The 18,658-nt window shown below is 42.4% G+C and overlaps 1 protein-coding gene across 1 annotated transcript in view; it reads right to left on the bottom strand.

The window, feature by feature from the left end:
- Positions 1-18,658, bottom strand: part of T265_00434 (hypothetical protein) — a gene marked incomplete at both ends in the record, with an annotated part of 63,948 nt that overhangs the window by 24,377 nt on the left and 20,913 nt on the right. Inside the window, one exon of the mRNA XM_009164207.1 lies at positions 1,869-2,460. Coding sequence (XP_009162471.1) covers positions 1,869-2,460 — 592 coding nt within the window. The remainder of the gene's footprint in view (positions 1-1,868; positions 2,461-18,658) is intronic.

Below are 18,658 nucleotides of genomic sequence, written 5' to 3'. Positions count from 1 at the left end.
ACATCTTGTGGTCTGAATAAAAACACGGATACACGGTTCATTAGGGACTTGCTTTGGCTGTATATATGAATGGAAACAGATATCACTATCGGTTGGTTAAGTTCCGACAACATTCATTTTAATTTTAAAGAGAGACTTTCTTAAACACCAACATTATTTACTTGAGAGCGATTCTAAGGCTCTAAGTAAACTGCGTTAAAGCCATTAGACCTATCTATAGTTTATCCCATTAACTGAGTCTTCCAGTTTTAAATGGCGTCAAGTAGCCCTTTAGGCGGTTCACGAAAGCAAAGAAAAATTGGCCAAGGTCGCGGATGATCGCCTAACTTCGTACACGCTGTCTAGCACTGGAAACAGAACCTGAGATGCTCCAACCGCTGATTTTTGTGCAAAGAAATATGTAACGCGAGCTTCGCTCCTATTAGACTAAATCAGCAGTGCATATCCGATAGCCGTGCCGGGGTTTGAACTCCGCACATCTGACATGCGAGGCAAGCGCGTAACTACTACCACACCAACGCACGCTGGACGCATCCGGATTTTACGTCTGGACGGGTGAACATGTTCGCACTTGAGTGATGTGAGCAGAACGTCCGACGACTCGAGCAACGACCCAGCAACATACCTTGGTTGTATCGATGGCTTGACCCACCAGTCAAGCCTTCCCAGTCAGATAGCGCCACAGAGGCTTGGATCCTGCTGGACACATTTTGTTTCAAGTGGCGGTGGTTGCAGGATTCTGTAGAATACACACTCACATGGCTCTCGTTTGAACGATCCTCCTTCTGTCCTAATATGCTTATTCTGGTGAGTCCATACCAAAGGAAGGAAGCACGAGACACGAGTTTCGCTCTTATTAGAGCTCATCAGTAGTGCATATCCAATGGCTGTGTCGGCGTCTGAACTCCACACATATGACATGCACTGCTGACGATCTCTAACAAGAGTAAAACTCGAGTCCCCCTTTTGGTGTGGACTCATTCAGATGATTACACGAGGAAAGAAGGATAATTGTTCGAATTAGAGTGATGTGTGTGTGTATTCTACAAAATCCCGCAGCCATCAACACCTGAAATAGTCAATTCTAGGTCCCAGTCTAGTATACCAATATATTCTGAAGGCTATCCAATCGCCTGATCTTTTTCACCAGCTACAGCTACCTAGCTGAATACGTTTAGGGTGACTAGAGCACCGCCGGTTTAGCTGATCTTGGGTGTCATGATGAAGAGACAGGGTGGTGTTTATTTCGTGTTTATTCAGCTTAAGACATCTAACCATGTTTGAAATTGGGGTGACACTGACCCGAGAAAAACTGTCACTGAAATAGCTGGTCTGTCCGATCCCTGTGCTGAATTGCCGAAGAATCATCTTTCCTTTGTAGATTTGGCCTGTTAGTTCAAGCTGTTTAAAAGTATATCATACAATCGGAGAGAAATCCCGGATAAACGTCTCCAATAGTCACCGACCTAGTTTCCGCGAATTTGTCCCACGTTTAACTAGAACAGTCATTTCAGACCATCAGTAAATCGGATCCGATCATCCGAAAGTGTGATAGAATGGCATCAGTGGCTGGTAAGGTGCTAATCAAGTTCACTCAAGAACATCAGATGTAACCTGCTATAATTTTCCTCAGAGGTGCTTATTATGACAGATCTAAGTGCAACTGTTCATTTCAGGTCAACTCTAATGAGAAGTCAAACCAGCAAATGATGACGGCCACTACTAGTAGCTGATGGAGTGTTTTTCGGTGAGCTAGTTGTTGTAGTGTGAATTACATATCCCTAAGTAAATCACTTTTTTGACGAATCACTGAGTGACTGTATCGTTGCTAACGGGTACCAACTAAACCTGTCACTCAAAGGACTCACCGCATTGATTCCGGACAGCTGCTGTAACACTTGGATCAGACAAGAAATCAAAACAGGCATTCGCAAATCCCGCCGTTTGAATAACTGAATGAAGGTGAATTTTGGTTTACTTTTCGCCGCTTGAATCTCCTCTCGTAATTCATCGATGAAATCATCCACACTCTCCTTGTTGTTAAAGCGAACAAATGATTCACGAGCCTCCAGTTCACGTCCTTTTTCGATAAAAAGTAGTCGTGGACTTTCTGGACAAATTGGGAGCACAATCAAAGACACGATGGCTGGAACGGCGCTGAGGCTTACTGCAATCGGCCATAGTTTCTCGGTGTTCAGAGTCATTCCCATGGTCGCAAGGTATGCCACCACAATTCCTAAGGTGACCGCCAGCTGATGACATGCTCCAATGGCACCTCTGACATCACGCGGTGCTATTTCAGTGAGATAGAGTGATGCAGTTCCGATTGTGATGCCGGAATTTATTCCGCTGAAGAACCTGCCAACGAAAATCAACGCTGGTTGCCGCGTTATGGTACTCGGTCCAGAAATGGCTGCTCCAGCGATAGCAAACAAGTGATTGAACAGCAAGGCATTCCGTCTGGTAAGAGAGTAAGATAAATGGGTTGCTTGAATGAGACATTATTATTGTACCTATGTAAATTCGAATAAACGCTGTCTGGACAACTAACCGATTTCCAATCAGACAAGGCGAAAATCTTCATTTATAGTAAAGTGGGCAAGTTCGACACAATTAAGGCATCTAAAAAGGGCCAGGAGAAATGGCAGCGTGAAATATCGCTACCGTCATATCAGTCACAAAGATAGTACGTCGAGCTATAACTACTACCCGACCTGAGTAGCTTCATATTATGATTATAGCATGGTATAGTATAGTATATTACAGTATAGTATGGTCTAGTGTAGTATAGCATGGTATAATATGGTATAGAGTAGTCTACCATAAACAAGCGTAATGGGCCTTCTTTTCAGTGATTTTAATGTCAATGTTTCAGTTAGAGCAGTTTAGATAACGTTTGGTGCTCTAGAAGCAACACCGTTGTATCTCCTATGTGTTTAATCTTTACCTCTGTGGCATGGTTAAGTTTATAAACTAAGGCTCCGTACTTGTCAATTTCGAGGAATATTCTTAGTTCTTCAAGTGCGGTTGTTCTTTTTACGTCCTCCGTCAGCCTGTATGAGAAATCTGCCATCTCCTTTCCGTGATCCGAAAGGCTGCTGAGGCACTCTTTTCTAACCTTCTATCAAGTCGAAAACCTATCGATTGTTTGCTGTTTTTGACAGTTTTGCAGACTCCTGTAATTTCCCAGATGCAGAAATTGGAAAGCACTGTCCTAGTGCTGAACGTCCTCGTTTGTGCATAGACCAATGTATTACATGAATATTTAAATTTAATTAACTAATGTTTTTTCACTCACTCGCTCACGTCTTATTGTTTATATGGATTACTTGCAATTCCCAATACATAACTGGTTTATTGTAGAGGCCAACGTTTATGTGATAACCTAATGTGGTTGGTTCTGTTTCGTCAAGATTCTTTTTCGTCACAACGTCCACCCATGTTGCCGCTAAGTCTTTCGTCCTGGAGGTCACATTTGGAGTTCAGTATCTGGCATGACACATTTAGAAATTTGTTCCTTTTATAACCGCTATATCTGTTATTCTTTGAATCCATTGAACGCGTCTGTTCCGTTGAAATAAACTTTTATGGTCCTGTCACTTTCACCACCTTTGGGAGCATTTGAATCTGTTTTAACATGCCCCAACTGACATATCCCAGCATTTCGTCGGGACACATCAGAGCTGAACTTATTTTCACCACGTGACCGTTGTGTTGTTAGTGCCGCATAAAATTCACTTGAGACTGCCGTAATTCTCCTTGTTTCTAATCAGCAGCCAGAGGGTGGGGATAGAATTTTCGTGATTGAAACTACTATTACTGTGACAACCAAATGTGCGATACTCAGCTGACCGACTGAAAGTTAGTTCGCCATCTTTGGCATATCTCTAGTCAGCTGATCCCTGCAAGATGGGTTTTAACAGAGAGACTACTCCTGTTGACAGGTGACAATGGTGCTTCGTCCAGCAATGAGATGAGATGAGAGCTTCCACGTAGAGTTCAAATCAATGTATAAAGGGCGAAAAACTCTTCACTTGTTGTGTCCTATCATGAATAGGATTACTGTACATTCTTTCTTGTCCAACACAGCTTTCTCATTGCACTCCTGTTGGGTTTATGTGGTCAGTGGCCAGAATAGCCTCCACTGCATGCAGATGAGGAACGAGGTAAGTTGGTACTGAACTCGTGATTTGGTTCACTCCGAACAGATACCGAAACAAACGCCAGTACTACAAGCTTATGCTTTCAGAGGAAACTCAACTATAACCAGATATGGGGAATGTATTTTCCGGCGATATGTAAGTTTCGTATGAGATTTCGTCAGTCGAGGACAGATTCAGACATTTCACTTGGCCGTGAACCCGGCTTTGTCAGCAGGATATCTGACTGTCTGGGTTCTGTATTTAGGCCACACCTGTGTAAACCCAAACAAGTTCTGACCGAGAAAATGAGTCAGCAAGAGCTTTGCTGCAAGAAACGGGTGGTCTTTGTGTGCACATATCTGATGCAAGTCCAATGACAACATAGAAACATCATTTTTTTTAAAAAGAACTTCTGTATATATTTTTGTAATGCACTACTCATAAGGTTGCTGAAAACTCCTCGACATCCCACGACCGGTTTCGCCCTTCTCGGAGCTCATCAGGTAGGCGCAGTCCCCGGGTTTCCGCCAACCTTATGATCTACTTGAAACCAAATTGCATGAAATCATTTGCAAACTAATTTGGTTTTTCGAGAGACTCACCTGGAACGCAGCTGAAATTCTCGGTTTTGAGTCAGCTGGGTTCCAGGTGAGTCTCTCGAAAAACCAAACTAGAACTTCCGTAATTTCAATCCAGTAACACCGAGGCGGAACACCTAACGAATTAAACTTTCAGTAATCCCCACAATAGAATGAAATTAGCTAAAAGGTCACGTAAAAATGTGCGGATTTCCGTACAGATGAAAATTCATTGGCAAATTATCGTGATGTTGAAGAGAGAATCAAATAAATCGTAGTTGAATCTCTTGTTTACAGTATTCGTCAACTAAATTTGCTACACAAAGGTTGACTCAAAATTCATTTGGAACGACAGTCAATTTACTTTGACGTATCACTGTTCGAGCTCTTTGAACAGACCAGTAACAGTTTCGCCTTTTCTGGGCTTGTCGACCATACACAGTATCAGAATTTCCACCATTCTTACTCCTTGATCTATATGTGAATAGACATTCATTTGCAAGTTGGAAGGTGTTTAGGGGAGGTCTTTCGATTTCATTGTCATCTAAATGAATGTACTACACAAAAACCGGTTTAGTTCTCAGTTGGATCAATATTTCACATGTCGAAGTGATCTTGCTGACATGGCAATACTTTCAAGGTCATTGCTACCATAATTTGTGAGTGTTATGTGAACATACGTTCAGTTTAGCGTTCGGTCACGAAAGGAGACCGAAGGAGATTGGTGAGTCCTAGAAAGGGCGAGACTCCTCAGAAGTTTCGTAAACCATAGTGTTATACGAAACAAATTACTTCGACATTTTGAAAATAGTTCCAAGTGAGACACGAGCTGCCATCTGTGCAGTATATACGGTTAAAAACTATTGGGAGCGGGAGCTACGGCTGAGATTCCATTGAGCTTCCTGTTATCATCAGCTACAGTTGCAACTGAATGCTAGTCTACACATACGTTCAACCGGCAAATAAGTTCAGTGGAAATTCGCGAAACGTGCGTTCTAGTCCTTTAGACCTGAGATGGGTTAGAGATTGCCTTGAAAGAAATGATTTTTGTTCATGACTACTTGATAAGAAATTAAGGAAACACTCAGCTTCCCTCCTTTTATCCATCTACTTGTGTACTCAGTAATGAAACTGGGTACCTCTGGTATTGCACCAGCNCGTGTTTTTAGCCTCTGATAATATAACCCACAGCGACAATGTTAGCATGTAGGGAATAAACCGAGCTTAAACCTAGGTAAGACAATGGGAAACCTCTTCATGCTGGACATGAAGAACCATTTTGGTACACATGACATTTAGAATCCAGCCTAGAACTTTGCATCCACCTTAGCCATTACGACTGTGCCATATTCAGACCCAGATGTTTTACACGGTTAACGAGCCAGCGGTAAATCAGTCCAAAGACCCGGGCCTAGAACACCCTGATGAGTGGAGGAAGTTCGCATCTTAACTAGTCCTTCGGACGGCAATTCCTTGGACTACTTTTTCTGTGCTATTTTGAACTTTTCGGTGAACAGTGGCGCCAGAAGCACGACCGCCGCTCTCAGAAAAGACAGCGTAATTCCAACATAGATGTGGGGCCAAAAAATTCATACATATCATGAATATATATTTTGGCCCATGCAGACACAGTGGCGAAGAGTTGTCAGCTCCCTGGTCCAGCACACATATGACTGACTTGATTCCAGCGCAAGTAATCGGAATACTATTTGCATGATGCTGCCGAGCAGTATGAGACATTACTTCGAGTGTTTCGCTGTCATTGCCTAAAGTAACCAGTGAAACCACCATTGCGTACTAAGTATTCTAAATCACTGATTCTTAAACTTTTCACTGCATCCTTGTGCTCACTATACGCAACGCTGTCACTAACACCTTTTTAGCAGAATTAAATATGCCAACACATAGGGATCTTTACGAAGAGGCGCCACCCCTTTTGGGCAGGGACTGTGCACAGCAGAGAATACTAGTTAATACTGTGGGTGGATCTGATCGATGGATGCTGGTCTACGAGTAGTGGGCAAAATTTCTGAGGTCCTGAAGATCGGAAATGTTGAGTCTCTTTCCACATTCAGAAAAGGGCTTGTTCGAAAAACGAATAAGAAAGCTCTGACTGTTTCTCAAGTTAATTGAAGCTTTCACTAATTTCTTCCTGTCTACAAAGGTTTTGATCCGATTTTCTAAACACACAATTCTGAAGTTAAATTCAACGACAGTGAGTTAACAACGTACCATAAATCCATTGTTGGCTATTTTCAGTGTTGACAACCAGCGTAATCCTTCTAAAGCCTTCTAAAACATATATATAGAGCCAAAAAATTCATACATGTCATGAGTATATCATGAATATATATATATATATATATATATATATCATGAATATATCATAAATAGCAACACACACGCAACACTACTGAACGCACAACCACTAACCCACCGCTACGCACAACTACGCACTGATGATGTCATCTCGATTGGTGATGAAAAGTTTGCAACCAAATTGCCCAGCTCAGCGAACAAGCCAACGACCATATCATGAATATATATTTTGGCTCATGCAGACACAGTAGCGAAGAGTTGTCAGCTCCCTGATCCAGCACACATATGGCTGACTTGATTCCAGCGCAAGTAATCGGAATACTATTTGGCATGATGCTGCCGAGCAGTATGAGACATTACTTCGAGGGTTTCGCTGTCTTTGCCTAACGTAACCAGTGAAACCACAATTGCGTACTAAGTATTCTAAATCATTGATTCTTAAACTTTTCACTGCATCCTTGTGCTCACTATACGCAACGCTGTCACTGACGCCTTTTTAGCAGAATTAAATATGCCAACACATAGGGATCTTTACGAAGAGGCGCCACCCCTTTTGGGCAGGGACTGTGCACAGCAGAGAATACTAGTTAATACTGTGGGTGGATCTGATCGATGGATGCTGGTCTACGAGTAGTGGGCAAAATTTCTGAGGTCCTGAAGATCGGAAATGTTGAGTCTCTTTCCACATTCAGAAAAGGGCTTGTTCGAAAAACGAATAAGAAAGCTCTGACTGTTTCTCAAGTTAATTGAAGCTTTCACTAATTTCTTCCTGTCTACAAAGGTTTTGATCCGATTTTCTAAACACACAATTCTGAAGTTAAATTCAACGACAGTGAGTTAACAACGTACCATAAATCCATTGTTGGCTATTTTCAGTGTTGACAACCAGCGTAATCCTTCTAAAGCCTTCTAAGTAAACAATCTTGTCAATCTTGTCTACCAAACAGAACAGCAACGACTATGGAGGTATGGCCATATACACTGAAATGGCTAATGTCAATATGTTTTTATGACAACAAAGGGTCGGCTGCGATCAATGGACTTAAATAAACCTAGTCTGTTTACAAATACCCAAGAATCACTGTCCACAAACAAGCTGCAGTAAACGAAGTTTAATGTGAACAACGTTACACGACAAAGCAATGATGAATATCTGGACAATATAGGCCTGGAAACTACGTTCTACGTTTTGATGAACGACACAACCATGATAACGGATCGTCAATATTTAGCGTAGCAAACATAGTTCCATCGCTACTCTTGTTCAACTTCACCTTATTGGCCTCTGGAGCTTCCCACCATCCCTAAAAGTGATGATATCGTTGCTGTGAGCGACGCTGCGTTAAAAGGACGCTTCTCAACGTATTATTGACTGATTATCACCATCAGGAAAAATGCCCACACTCCAGTGCAAAAACTCAATATATACATTTGAAGGTAAGCAGTCTATCAACAACCTGTTAGCATTGGTTGTTCAACCTTGAAGGATTTACGTCATTAACTTTCAGCTACAATAGATCCTTCTTCGAAATTTCAAACAAATTACGCACTTTCAGCCAAGAAGAATGGTCAGACCACCATATGGCCGCTGTGTGCAGTTTCTGTTTGGTCTTATTTGTCAACTCCATCTTCAAAAGATCTGGTTGTGCAGAACTCGTAGAGTAACAGGATCGTCTACTAGACTGTACTTATAATCCAATCACGTTTTAGGCCTTCCTAATTGAGATTACAATTGATTTTCGTCTCACCTGAGTGCTTGTGACAAGCTTCTAAAAGCTTCTGTCTGCGAATTTTTGTACAAAACATCTTTTGAATGAAAATGCCACACCCCATTTGCACTCGTAAGGCCTTCTCCATCACTGCAGACGAGAATCTCCTAAGAGCGACGCAAACATTCTGCTTACCAGGATGTTGGAGTGGTTCAGTGAAAAAATCTGGCCATTAACTCTTTTGGAAGTAAGATTTTGATATCAGACTTCATTTTTTAGCCGGTGGGATCACCTATAGTCCACGTCAACCACCTTGATTCGTCTCGGCATAACACTCACGAGGCAAGTGGTGCCGAGATGGCTAGGTCGTTAAGGCGCAAAATTCCTCATCGGAGGGTTTGTGGTTCGAGTTCACTCAGGACATCTCAAGTGATCTTATCTAGGCTTGGGCATTCTGAAGGAATTTCAACCCCTGTGATTCTTTCAGATGGTATGACGGCCAGGCACCAAAAGGGTGTCATAGCTGAGCAACCGTTTTCATTACAGCCACGGTAGCAGGTGGACTCTAGGATAATTTGTGTTCAACCCCCACAATTTCAAAAGCAAGTATTACCCCAAAATCATGTCAACGAAACCCGAGGGGCGGCTAACAAATAGCTGAATTTTCACATTCATTTTGTAAGGTCACCAACCAATTTTACCGCAGGCACTGGGTGTGTCATCCAAACCGCCTCACTAAACATTCCTAGTCAGTTGTGATCCTGTGGAACTATTCATTTTGGTGGGAGAAATCAACCTACAAAATACGAGAAAGACAAAAGACAGGATGGAGACAGCCAGCTGCCTAGGTAAGACTGTAGACCACCGCTCAGGTCCCAATCAGTGCATATCTGTGGTACGCGACTTCATTGAAGTCAGTTAATCGTCCCACTGTAGATTTGTGTGGTAGAACAATTAAGAGCAGACCACTGAGCAGAAGGAATATCGCAAATTTCTGTTCTGACGAACTCAGGGTTTAACTAAAATTTGCAGTAGTTCGACACTCGCAGAGGTGTAGACATAGAGGTTGTTCGCCAGAAAACGAACGATATAGCTGTACGGTGTGCTCAGCCGAGATCACGTTCTTCCGTCACAACTCTATCTTTCATACCTTCGCTCTCGTGTGTTCCGGTTCTACAGTTCGTTCCATGAACATCTTTATAGTTTGGAAAGAAAACTTCCCGCACGTATGGAACAGCGCACGCTATCTAGGTTATAATGTGATCTGGTCTACTAAGTCACGCGAATAAACTCGAACTAAATCCCTGTCGTTACAAGTAGTGGGACGAGAGTTGGATATTGTGAGCTTTCACGAACCTCTATGGCCCATTTACCTTCAGTTGGATCTAAAAATCCCCTCTACTGCAAATGAGCTCCACACTGAACCCTGGGGGATGCGTATCGTATTTCCGTGAGAGGATCTTTTCACCTTTACAGAGGGGGCCCCGTTGCTCTGTTCACAAGTTCACGCTAATTCGAGGCATCCGAGTGTATTTAGACGTCATGGAAAGTCATAGTCACCACACTGTCGGTAAACCGAATTCGAAGGGCAACATAATTTACCCCAGACATGGCTATTTTTCGTGTGAGGGGGACTGAGAAGAACGGTATTGCATGCCTGTCAAGTGGACCGTTGGTAAGGTCCTTTATCAAACTTTGTGTTTGTGATTTCATTATTTTATTCTTAGATTACAGTCGATGAAGCAGACGTTTTCTAGGTCTGTCCACCCAGGAATGAGGCATGCAAGTACCGCACGGTGAACCTGTATGATGCTCTACAGTACGTAATCTGAGAAAATACAGCCCAGTAACATTCGTGGTGTCAGTTTGACCTCATCTGAAGCATAGTGTCCACCAGTCATGATTAACATTGGCACGCACTACATAGTCAGTTTTTTTTTCAAATTTGCATCTCATTCATTTAATTCCACATCATTTAAAGTTCAAATCCATCTCTAACGACGTTGCTGTTTACCGAAACCACCTTCTGAATGGCGTTGCCTCCGAAATCTTCGTATGAACACAGAACACAATTTGTTGACTGTTTACTGTGGCTTGTTGTAGTGCCAGGTTTCTTTTGTATAAATCTTATAGTTTAAGTCAAGCACTGGCTTGGGGAAGCCACTCGCAAGTGCGATAGAATTCGAATGCTGTTGGCATCATTTCCCACCATACCAGCCTAACTAGTTATCAGTCTCAAATTTCACACAAATGCCTTAAAGTCGTACCTCGGTGAGTAAGCCAGGCAACCAGGACATATAGTAGATTTTGATGCCACCCTTGAAATCCCGCTGGCACTGTATTAATCAGGTTCGCACACCACAACGTTTAGGCCTCAGGTATTTGTGTGGCATGGCACTCATTGATATCGACGAAATTAGTCATTCTGATTCAGATGGCTGCGTTTGCCACCGATGGTCACCCGATATGATTGCAGAAATGCACCCTGCCACAATAATAATAGCAGGAAAGTGGACGGCTTATGTTGTTCCTACCATTGAACCGACACTTTCGGAGTCGAACTGCAAACGGTTTCAGCTTATTCGAATGTAGACAGTAGTTTTATGGAGCCACTAAAATAAACACTGATCAGAATTTTGGGACTCGTTACTGGTCGGATTGAAAATACGGTTAGCTGTAGGTGTTTGTGGGACGTATAGAGCATGTTGATCATTTTGGATACGTTGAACACGTTTGTTTGTTCATATGGTGATAATGGTAATGGAGTAGTGGTAACATGCTCGCCTCGCATGTCGGTTGTCCGGAGTTCAAACACGGGCACGATCAATGATATGCATGGCTGGAGAGCTCTAATAAGAGTTCATCATCAGCCTAATGCTTCCTTCCCTTGGTGCGGGCTTACCAGAATAGTTGCACTAGAATAAGAGGAGGACTGTTCATATATGTGAGTGATGTGAACGTTAATTCTACCATATCCCAAACCAAGCAGCACGCTTCAAGCGCCCGTGACGCTATCTGGATGGGAAGTTCTAACAAGCAGGTCAATCGGTCGGCAAAACCAGGACAAACCGGAGCAAACGCTCAAACGCCTTTCCAGGTTTGGTAATTCAGGTGCGGACAGCGTGCGCTTGTGGAGTGCTGGCAAGCCTTGCAAATCACATGTCCGGAGCTCAAACCCCGGCACGGTCAAAGATAGGCACTTCAAATATGGTTCTCATGTGAAGAATAAAAATAGTCTGCACAAAGCAGTTCACTCACATTCTTCCCGCATAAGATGCCCTTATCCTGCACATTAGCAGTTCTTACTGGGGAATCCAACAAACAAAATGAACACAGTTGGCTGCCATTTAATCACTGTATTCGTTGTAGCGGAGCATGGGCCCCAGTTGAAACGGAGCTCACCGTCGATCTCATTGGAAGCGACCTGCAAGTGAGCATTTATTTGTCGATTGTATGTCAAGAACGTACAGCACTAGCTGTGTAGCAAGCCGCAGCCTAATAGGATTTCACTGCTGTTGCAAGAAGCCTCTGGAGATGTCATTAATAAAAGTCTGGATTATACAGTTTATTCTAGCATTTGGGCAACCGCTTTTGAATGTAATGCAGTAAAATGGTCTGTTGTGAAACTCAAAGGCTGTCATACTAGATCTGTCGGTAAATTTGGAGGTGGCGTACACCTAGTTTGTCTTATATTTTGTTGAGTATGTAGCTAAACCACGGTCATTGGTTCGCCAGCTCCTGTTGATCGATTTGATCGTCACCATGATAACAAGCACAAGAGCTTGTTTTCCTCCAGCTTGTAACGGTTAGGGTTCTCTCAGGAATGGTGAGCACACCGCCTGTCCAAATATGCAAACTGCTGTCACCTGGATAGGGAAATGGAAGTTCAAAGAATTCGACCGTATGATTTACGAAGGGTTTGGAAGCGAATCAGTCGAAAAATGGTACCAAATTTTTTTGGACTAAATGTCACCAAAGGAGTTGTCTTTTGATTTTGTCGTATCCGTTTTTCAAGTTTTGGTGTTTTACGCCAGTTGATCACACTGATATTTCAATACATCCTGTGAGTAATTTCAGAAAAGGTGTGTCCTCGTAGGTTGGTAAACACAGTGCAGTGCTAATTGCTGACGATGACCTTATATGATCACACTTTAGATACATATGCTGAAGTTTTTAACCTTGGGATACCAACTACAGAGAAACCGTATGAACTGACCGAAAAAAAAACAAAAATTCCTGAAGAGACAAAAATAGCACTTTCTGTCAGCATCGCGTTTACTTTGGGTGTGGCTGTGCGTCCTTGAGTTGCGCACAACTTTGCTGAAATTTCTTCACGAGAGAAAAAATTGGCTTTCTTCCCTACGATCCAGACAAATTTTCGGATCCGGATAGATTTCCCACAAAATCACCAATGATCTTATCGAAACAGGTTACCAGATTGCGTGGGTGGCCGCTGCGTGGGACGGAAGTCAAGTGTCTAGCATACCACAATTTATTCAAACCAGAGGGACACACGTACGACGGATTGGTTAAGCAGGATCGGTAGAAAAATGCGCGTAAGCTGATGTCTGTTTTACACAAACTCAGCAGAGTTAACGGTTTCGGTGGTACTGTTTCCGTGCTGAATAGGGTAACTTTGCCTAATCTGATGCTATCAATTGTGACTGGGTTCATACACAAGCACTAAGACTAATGATAAACTTCTCTTGAGAGAACGGTCACGTGTCAGGTAGGCCTGTTGGTAGTTTATGGCTTAGTTCGACAATAAACTATAGGAAATCTATGGTACAGTCTAGTGTGATTATTAGACGGAGTCAAGAAACGTCGGGATGAAGTTGTTCCAGACTCTAGCGGGTTGGTTGCAGGTTTACTTAATGAATACACATGATATGATCATCCCACTGATTCCATTTGAGAGGTATAATTTATGGAAAATTTACTAGCCTTCCCACAGGTGCTTTTCTCATACAACTCCTAAACGACGGAAATTTAGTGCGGTCAGTTGGTAGGTATAAAGTCATAGTGGTGCCACCAGAGTTGATAAACTTTTGATGCTGTCAATAGTTCGAAGCTGAATTTACATGTTACTGTTAATAGCTGAGAAGGTAATGTTGGAATACTTCGTTTCGTACTTTAGCTGACCTGTATATATTCTTTGAATAACAGATTAAATATCTGCAGGTGAAAACAAATTTTTATCTCGGCGTAGTAGCAATTCGGAGTTTCGGTGTGTCACATGATTCTTGATAAAGGCGATTGACAAATTTACATGACTTTTTCAGCATCAACATTATTTTCCGCAACGATTGTAGAACAAATTGTTCCTTAATGGTTTAAAGTATCTTTTCAAGTCAGCGTTCAGTAAATCAACCTCAAACAAGAGGAAGAACTGTCAACACAGATGAACCCAAATGAAGCACCTTCTTTGGTATATCAATTCGTAGACCACTAACTGCGCAGACACACACACACATGTGTGAATGGTCTAAACAGTAGTTTTCGGGATAAAGAGATGCAATTCTTACCAGTTCTTCGTGTGCACATCTACCTGTTTCTTACCTTATTCATGAAGTAGTTCGCCGAAAAATTCGTTTAGGCATAGTTTCACATGATGGTAGGGAATGGAATCCCTACTAATTGTATAAATTTATGATGACTTTGCCAAAACACAACATCTACGACTTTGTGACTTTATACTGAAAATGGGATAAAGCAGCAGTTTGACGGGTAGTAGTATCGTACGTTTAATATAGTAATAATCTAGCTTCTTTGTAATACTACCATTTGTCTTCTCCACACAACAGTGATTTTCCTCTACGACAGGACTAGCAACAACCCGCTTTTTCGTGACTAACTCTGACAAGGGATTCAGATCTTCGAGCTGATTGTAGAATGCACAAGCGTACCGAAAGCTTTTCAGGCAAAAGAACTGTTGGATTCGATTTTAAACTAATCCGTATTAATCGAATATATTAATCGAATATATCACCTTAGGATCTAAACCTTTACCTTACACCTTTTTTCTTAGCTTTTTCACCATTGATTTAACCAAAGTCAGGTAAATGATATCAGCCCTACCAAGTAATTATCTAGATTACCACCTCCAATTGCTTGTAATCTCTCTGTGAGGATCATATTTCCGAGGGCTGCTGACTATTAACATCCCGAATCTTGCACACCCTTTGGCAACACTCATATATAATCGGAGGGCAGTCCAGCTTACAACAGGCTCAATCGAACAGGGTTAATTGATTTGCACCTTTTGCACAACACACTGAATCCATAACTATATGCGTCCACTGTTCTACTCAGGCGGTTGGCGTAAACAAGCCGTGAAGTTATGAACATAAGTAACAGCAACTTAAAAGCGGCCTACATACAGGACTAAGCAGCATCTAGCATTGTAAGGTCAAGCCTCTGTTTCGTTGCGCGTCCGCTTTAGTAATCAAGGCAACCTGTACCACTCAGCACTGGAGCAAGTGATCAGAGCCATGTCTTCGCCAGTTATGCTCCAATCACATGGAAACTGGAGGGTAAAAAGCCTCAATGTGAAACAACAGTTCTCGGTGAGCTTGTTGACTTGGACTGAACCATAATGGCACTTACTTGTCACGCGCCAAAACACTCTACCTGCTCCCTTCGCACTAGCTACCCAGTCAACATTACACACCACGCCTTTCTGTTCTCTTTATTCTGCTCTCCAGGTGGTTAACCAAACTAAACCGAATCTGGTCAAGCTGCCAACTAACACGTTAGGTATGAATCTAATAGAACTTACAGGAATGATGCAGTGTGTAGGTAAGTGAACTGTGGTGGTCTGTCTCGTCGTCACACTCGGCTCCTGGACCTGAAGTCACACCGCTACGAACCAGATGAGCCAACTTCAATAGTTTCCCAACAACCCAGTTTCATGATATCGGATTGTATAGCTTGTTGAATAATTGGATTTTTGAGCTAACGAGCTACTCAATGGATGGCCAAAAACGTTTTCACAGGTGGCCTAACGGAATAACTATGTCCTTGGCACGTGTAAAACACGTTTCCACTCAAGATATTGGCTGACCAAACTTCTCAGGTGGTTGTATGGTTCCAAGGTCATGAATTTCCCTCTATATCAAACAGTGGGAGTTTTGTCCTGTAGAAGTATTCAGTTCGCGCACATTCTAGTTTTATTTCCTAACATAACCGACTACCTGTTGACCCCAAATCTGTTCACCTCGTCTGTTAGTAGTGGGGGTAATGGTGGCGATCTAATCGATCCCACAATTTTATAGTGCGCATTTTTGATTTGCCGAATTTGAGTTTCGAGCTCAAACTGCTTGAAAACCCATGAGATGCGTTATCACACCAGTCATGTCAGGGCTTGTCCCAAAAAATGAGGCCGTTTCCTTCTAAACGACGGTACCGGTGAGATTGGCTCAAAACGTCATTCAGAAATTGAACAATGGTGCCGCAAAGCAATTTGCAAAACGACGTGACCGGAGCAGCCAAGTAAAGGCGCTACTGATACAATGGTATGAGAGCGGTATTACAGTTTTTCAGCGCCCCTTTTTGAATTTCTGAAATTTTTGATTCATGTTATCTTAAACACTTTGGCAGTGTTTCGGTTTCGCAACTTAATGGAGATCATACCCTCAGGATGCGGAACCCTCTACGCTAATTGTGAAGTCCTGACTGGGGAAAAGTATGGTGCATATGGTCGCAGATGGCATCTAACAATAGAGTCCGATAAGCAGTAATTCAAATGAATGACAGAGATCTTATAAGTGCAAGTCACTGGAAAACCTTCATATCATGTCACAGCCAAAGGAAATAGAAATGGTAAAGAAGTGAACTTATAAGGTCAGCTTTGAATGGGATTGTAAGAACTGCTTGCCTTTTCGAGACATACGAGAAACCTAATTAGGTGAACGACTTTTCTTTGGAATTCGGAGCCAAAACAATTACTCTAATTGCTCGCTAACATGTGAACGTGCTCTAAATAATTAATGAGACTCTACTGTAATTCTACAAAGACCAAGTGTCCGATTCGAACTGGTCAGACAGCTGGACCAGTATGCCGTAACTCTTCGATTATTTAGGACTTGGTGGTTTTCTTTCTTGGGCCCAAGTTCGAAGCCATAGTTAAAAATTAGTCAGCTTTATTATGCATCATTAGACCCGCCAGAAATCTATGGATGAACGAAATGTGGTTTCCATTGTTCTTCGCTCGTACAGTTATAAGGTGTTGAATACATAGTTCCGATTGTAGGTCCTAGCTTCCAATTTTATGTGCGAAGTAGTGGTCGTTCAGTGCATTTCAGTTCCTCACGAATATTGTGCTTACAGTGGACGAAACCAAGTAATTTTCTATCCTTTCCAGGTGATTTTATGTGATTATGATAAAAAAAGACGGCTTATCACAAGTCTTCTAGCACTAGGCGTTTTCATCCACACGTGTAGTTTTGAAACACCAATGAAGGATAAGCACTGTGACCCCGTAGTAACTTCATTTTTCGGGTTGCATTCATGCCTTTATGGACACTATCACAGGCAAGTCCTGCGTATTAGTTGAAAACATAATATAAAAACAATCACGCCACCAGGCCAACGGGATCACAGGGTCGGTTGGATCAAAAGTTTGGTCAAAAACTGCATATAAATGGCTATCTGCTAATCCTGTGAACTATGGACCCCTTCACATCATGCAGCTGCCAGCGCTTTTATGGTCTGGAATTAATATAGATCTGGTCCTGAAGATGAAAAGATTGAAAGGGTGCGTACCGCACTGTTTTTCTCAGAACTTGTTCCCAAGGGCTACATTACACGCGTTGTGTTTCCATTAGGTAACGATCCCTGGAATTTGGGTTAATTCGGAACAGGAAGACAGTCTTTGGGTAGCTATTGTGCAGCCTGAATAAAATTTGATACTAATTTCCAGTGCTAAAAAGTCGTGCAGAGTTCGAACGCTGGTTCCAATAAGTCGACCTGTCGAATAACGCCTATACCTTTAATTCTAGGTACCTCATCCAGATAGTGTTTTTCCATTGGCCTAATGGTCTTCCTTTGCAACCTTATTTTTTCGAGTTAGCGGCTTTGAGAGAAAGCATAAAACTATGGCCGACAGATACGATCAGTAGTGTACCAAACACATAATCCATTTTGACCCAAGAAAGCAGTCAATTGAAATGTTACGCAGCAACACCAAATAGGGGTGCACATCTACTCCGTCTGGAAGTTCCACCGTTCCAATGCCTTCTTTGAAATGGGGATAGTGATTCAAGATCAGAATTAGAGCACCCAGGTCAAAAACCCCATATATCTAAACTGCACCTAATAAAAGGTGAGAACCGTAACGGTAGTTCAGACTCAGTGGTTTCTGTAGACAGCAGGACAGTGACCCTTACAGTGGACCTTACACAGTCCAGTTGTCACTACGGTTTTTTGCCCTCGGAAACAACCACTGGTTGATAATTTGAGGCTTCCGCAAGATTTTTGGACTCCTGACCAGCCCTCGACCTGAATCACAGATTTATCAGAAATCTACATGGTCTGATTTTCTGGATTGCATCTAGACGTCTGTGTTTTTGAAGGATGACTTATGAGTGTTCAAACACACTTTATGAACGATGCTGACCAAATAAATGTTTTCTATGCTCCCAGTTAGAGTAGGAACGGGCAGTGACTGACCAACATCTGTTCGGCGAGTTCATAAAGACTAAAACAGTAATTCAACAAATGATACGAACGTAAAAAGCTACACGCAGGGTTGCTTTGTGTCAGTAAACACCTTGTTCAAGTTCTCGGTGGAATGTACCGTGGTTAACAGTGCGAGCTGTCGAGGTTCTGTATCCAGAACTCGATAAGGTAGGTCATTGTTGGTTAGCAAGCGTATAAGGCGCATCGGATGACGGTGTCGCGTCCTATATAT

Source organism: Opisthorchis viverrini (assembly GCF_000715545.1).
Source record: "Opisthorchis viverrini unplaced genomic scaffold opera_v5_4, whole genome shotgun sequence".
In the NCBI taxonomy this organism is placed as follows: Eukaryota; Metazoa; Platyhelminthes; class Trematoda; order Opisthorchiida; family Opisthorchiidae; genus Opisthorchis; species Opisthorchis viverrini.
The sequence above is the reverse complement of the archived record's forward strand: the minus strand, read 5'-3'. Positions and strand labels throughout refer to the sequence as shown.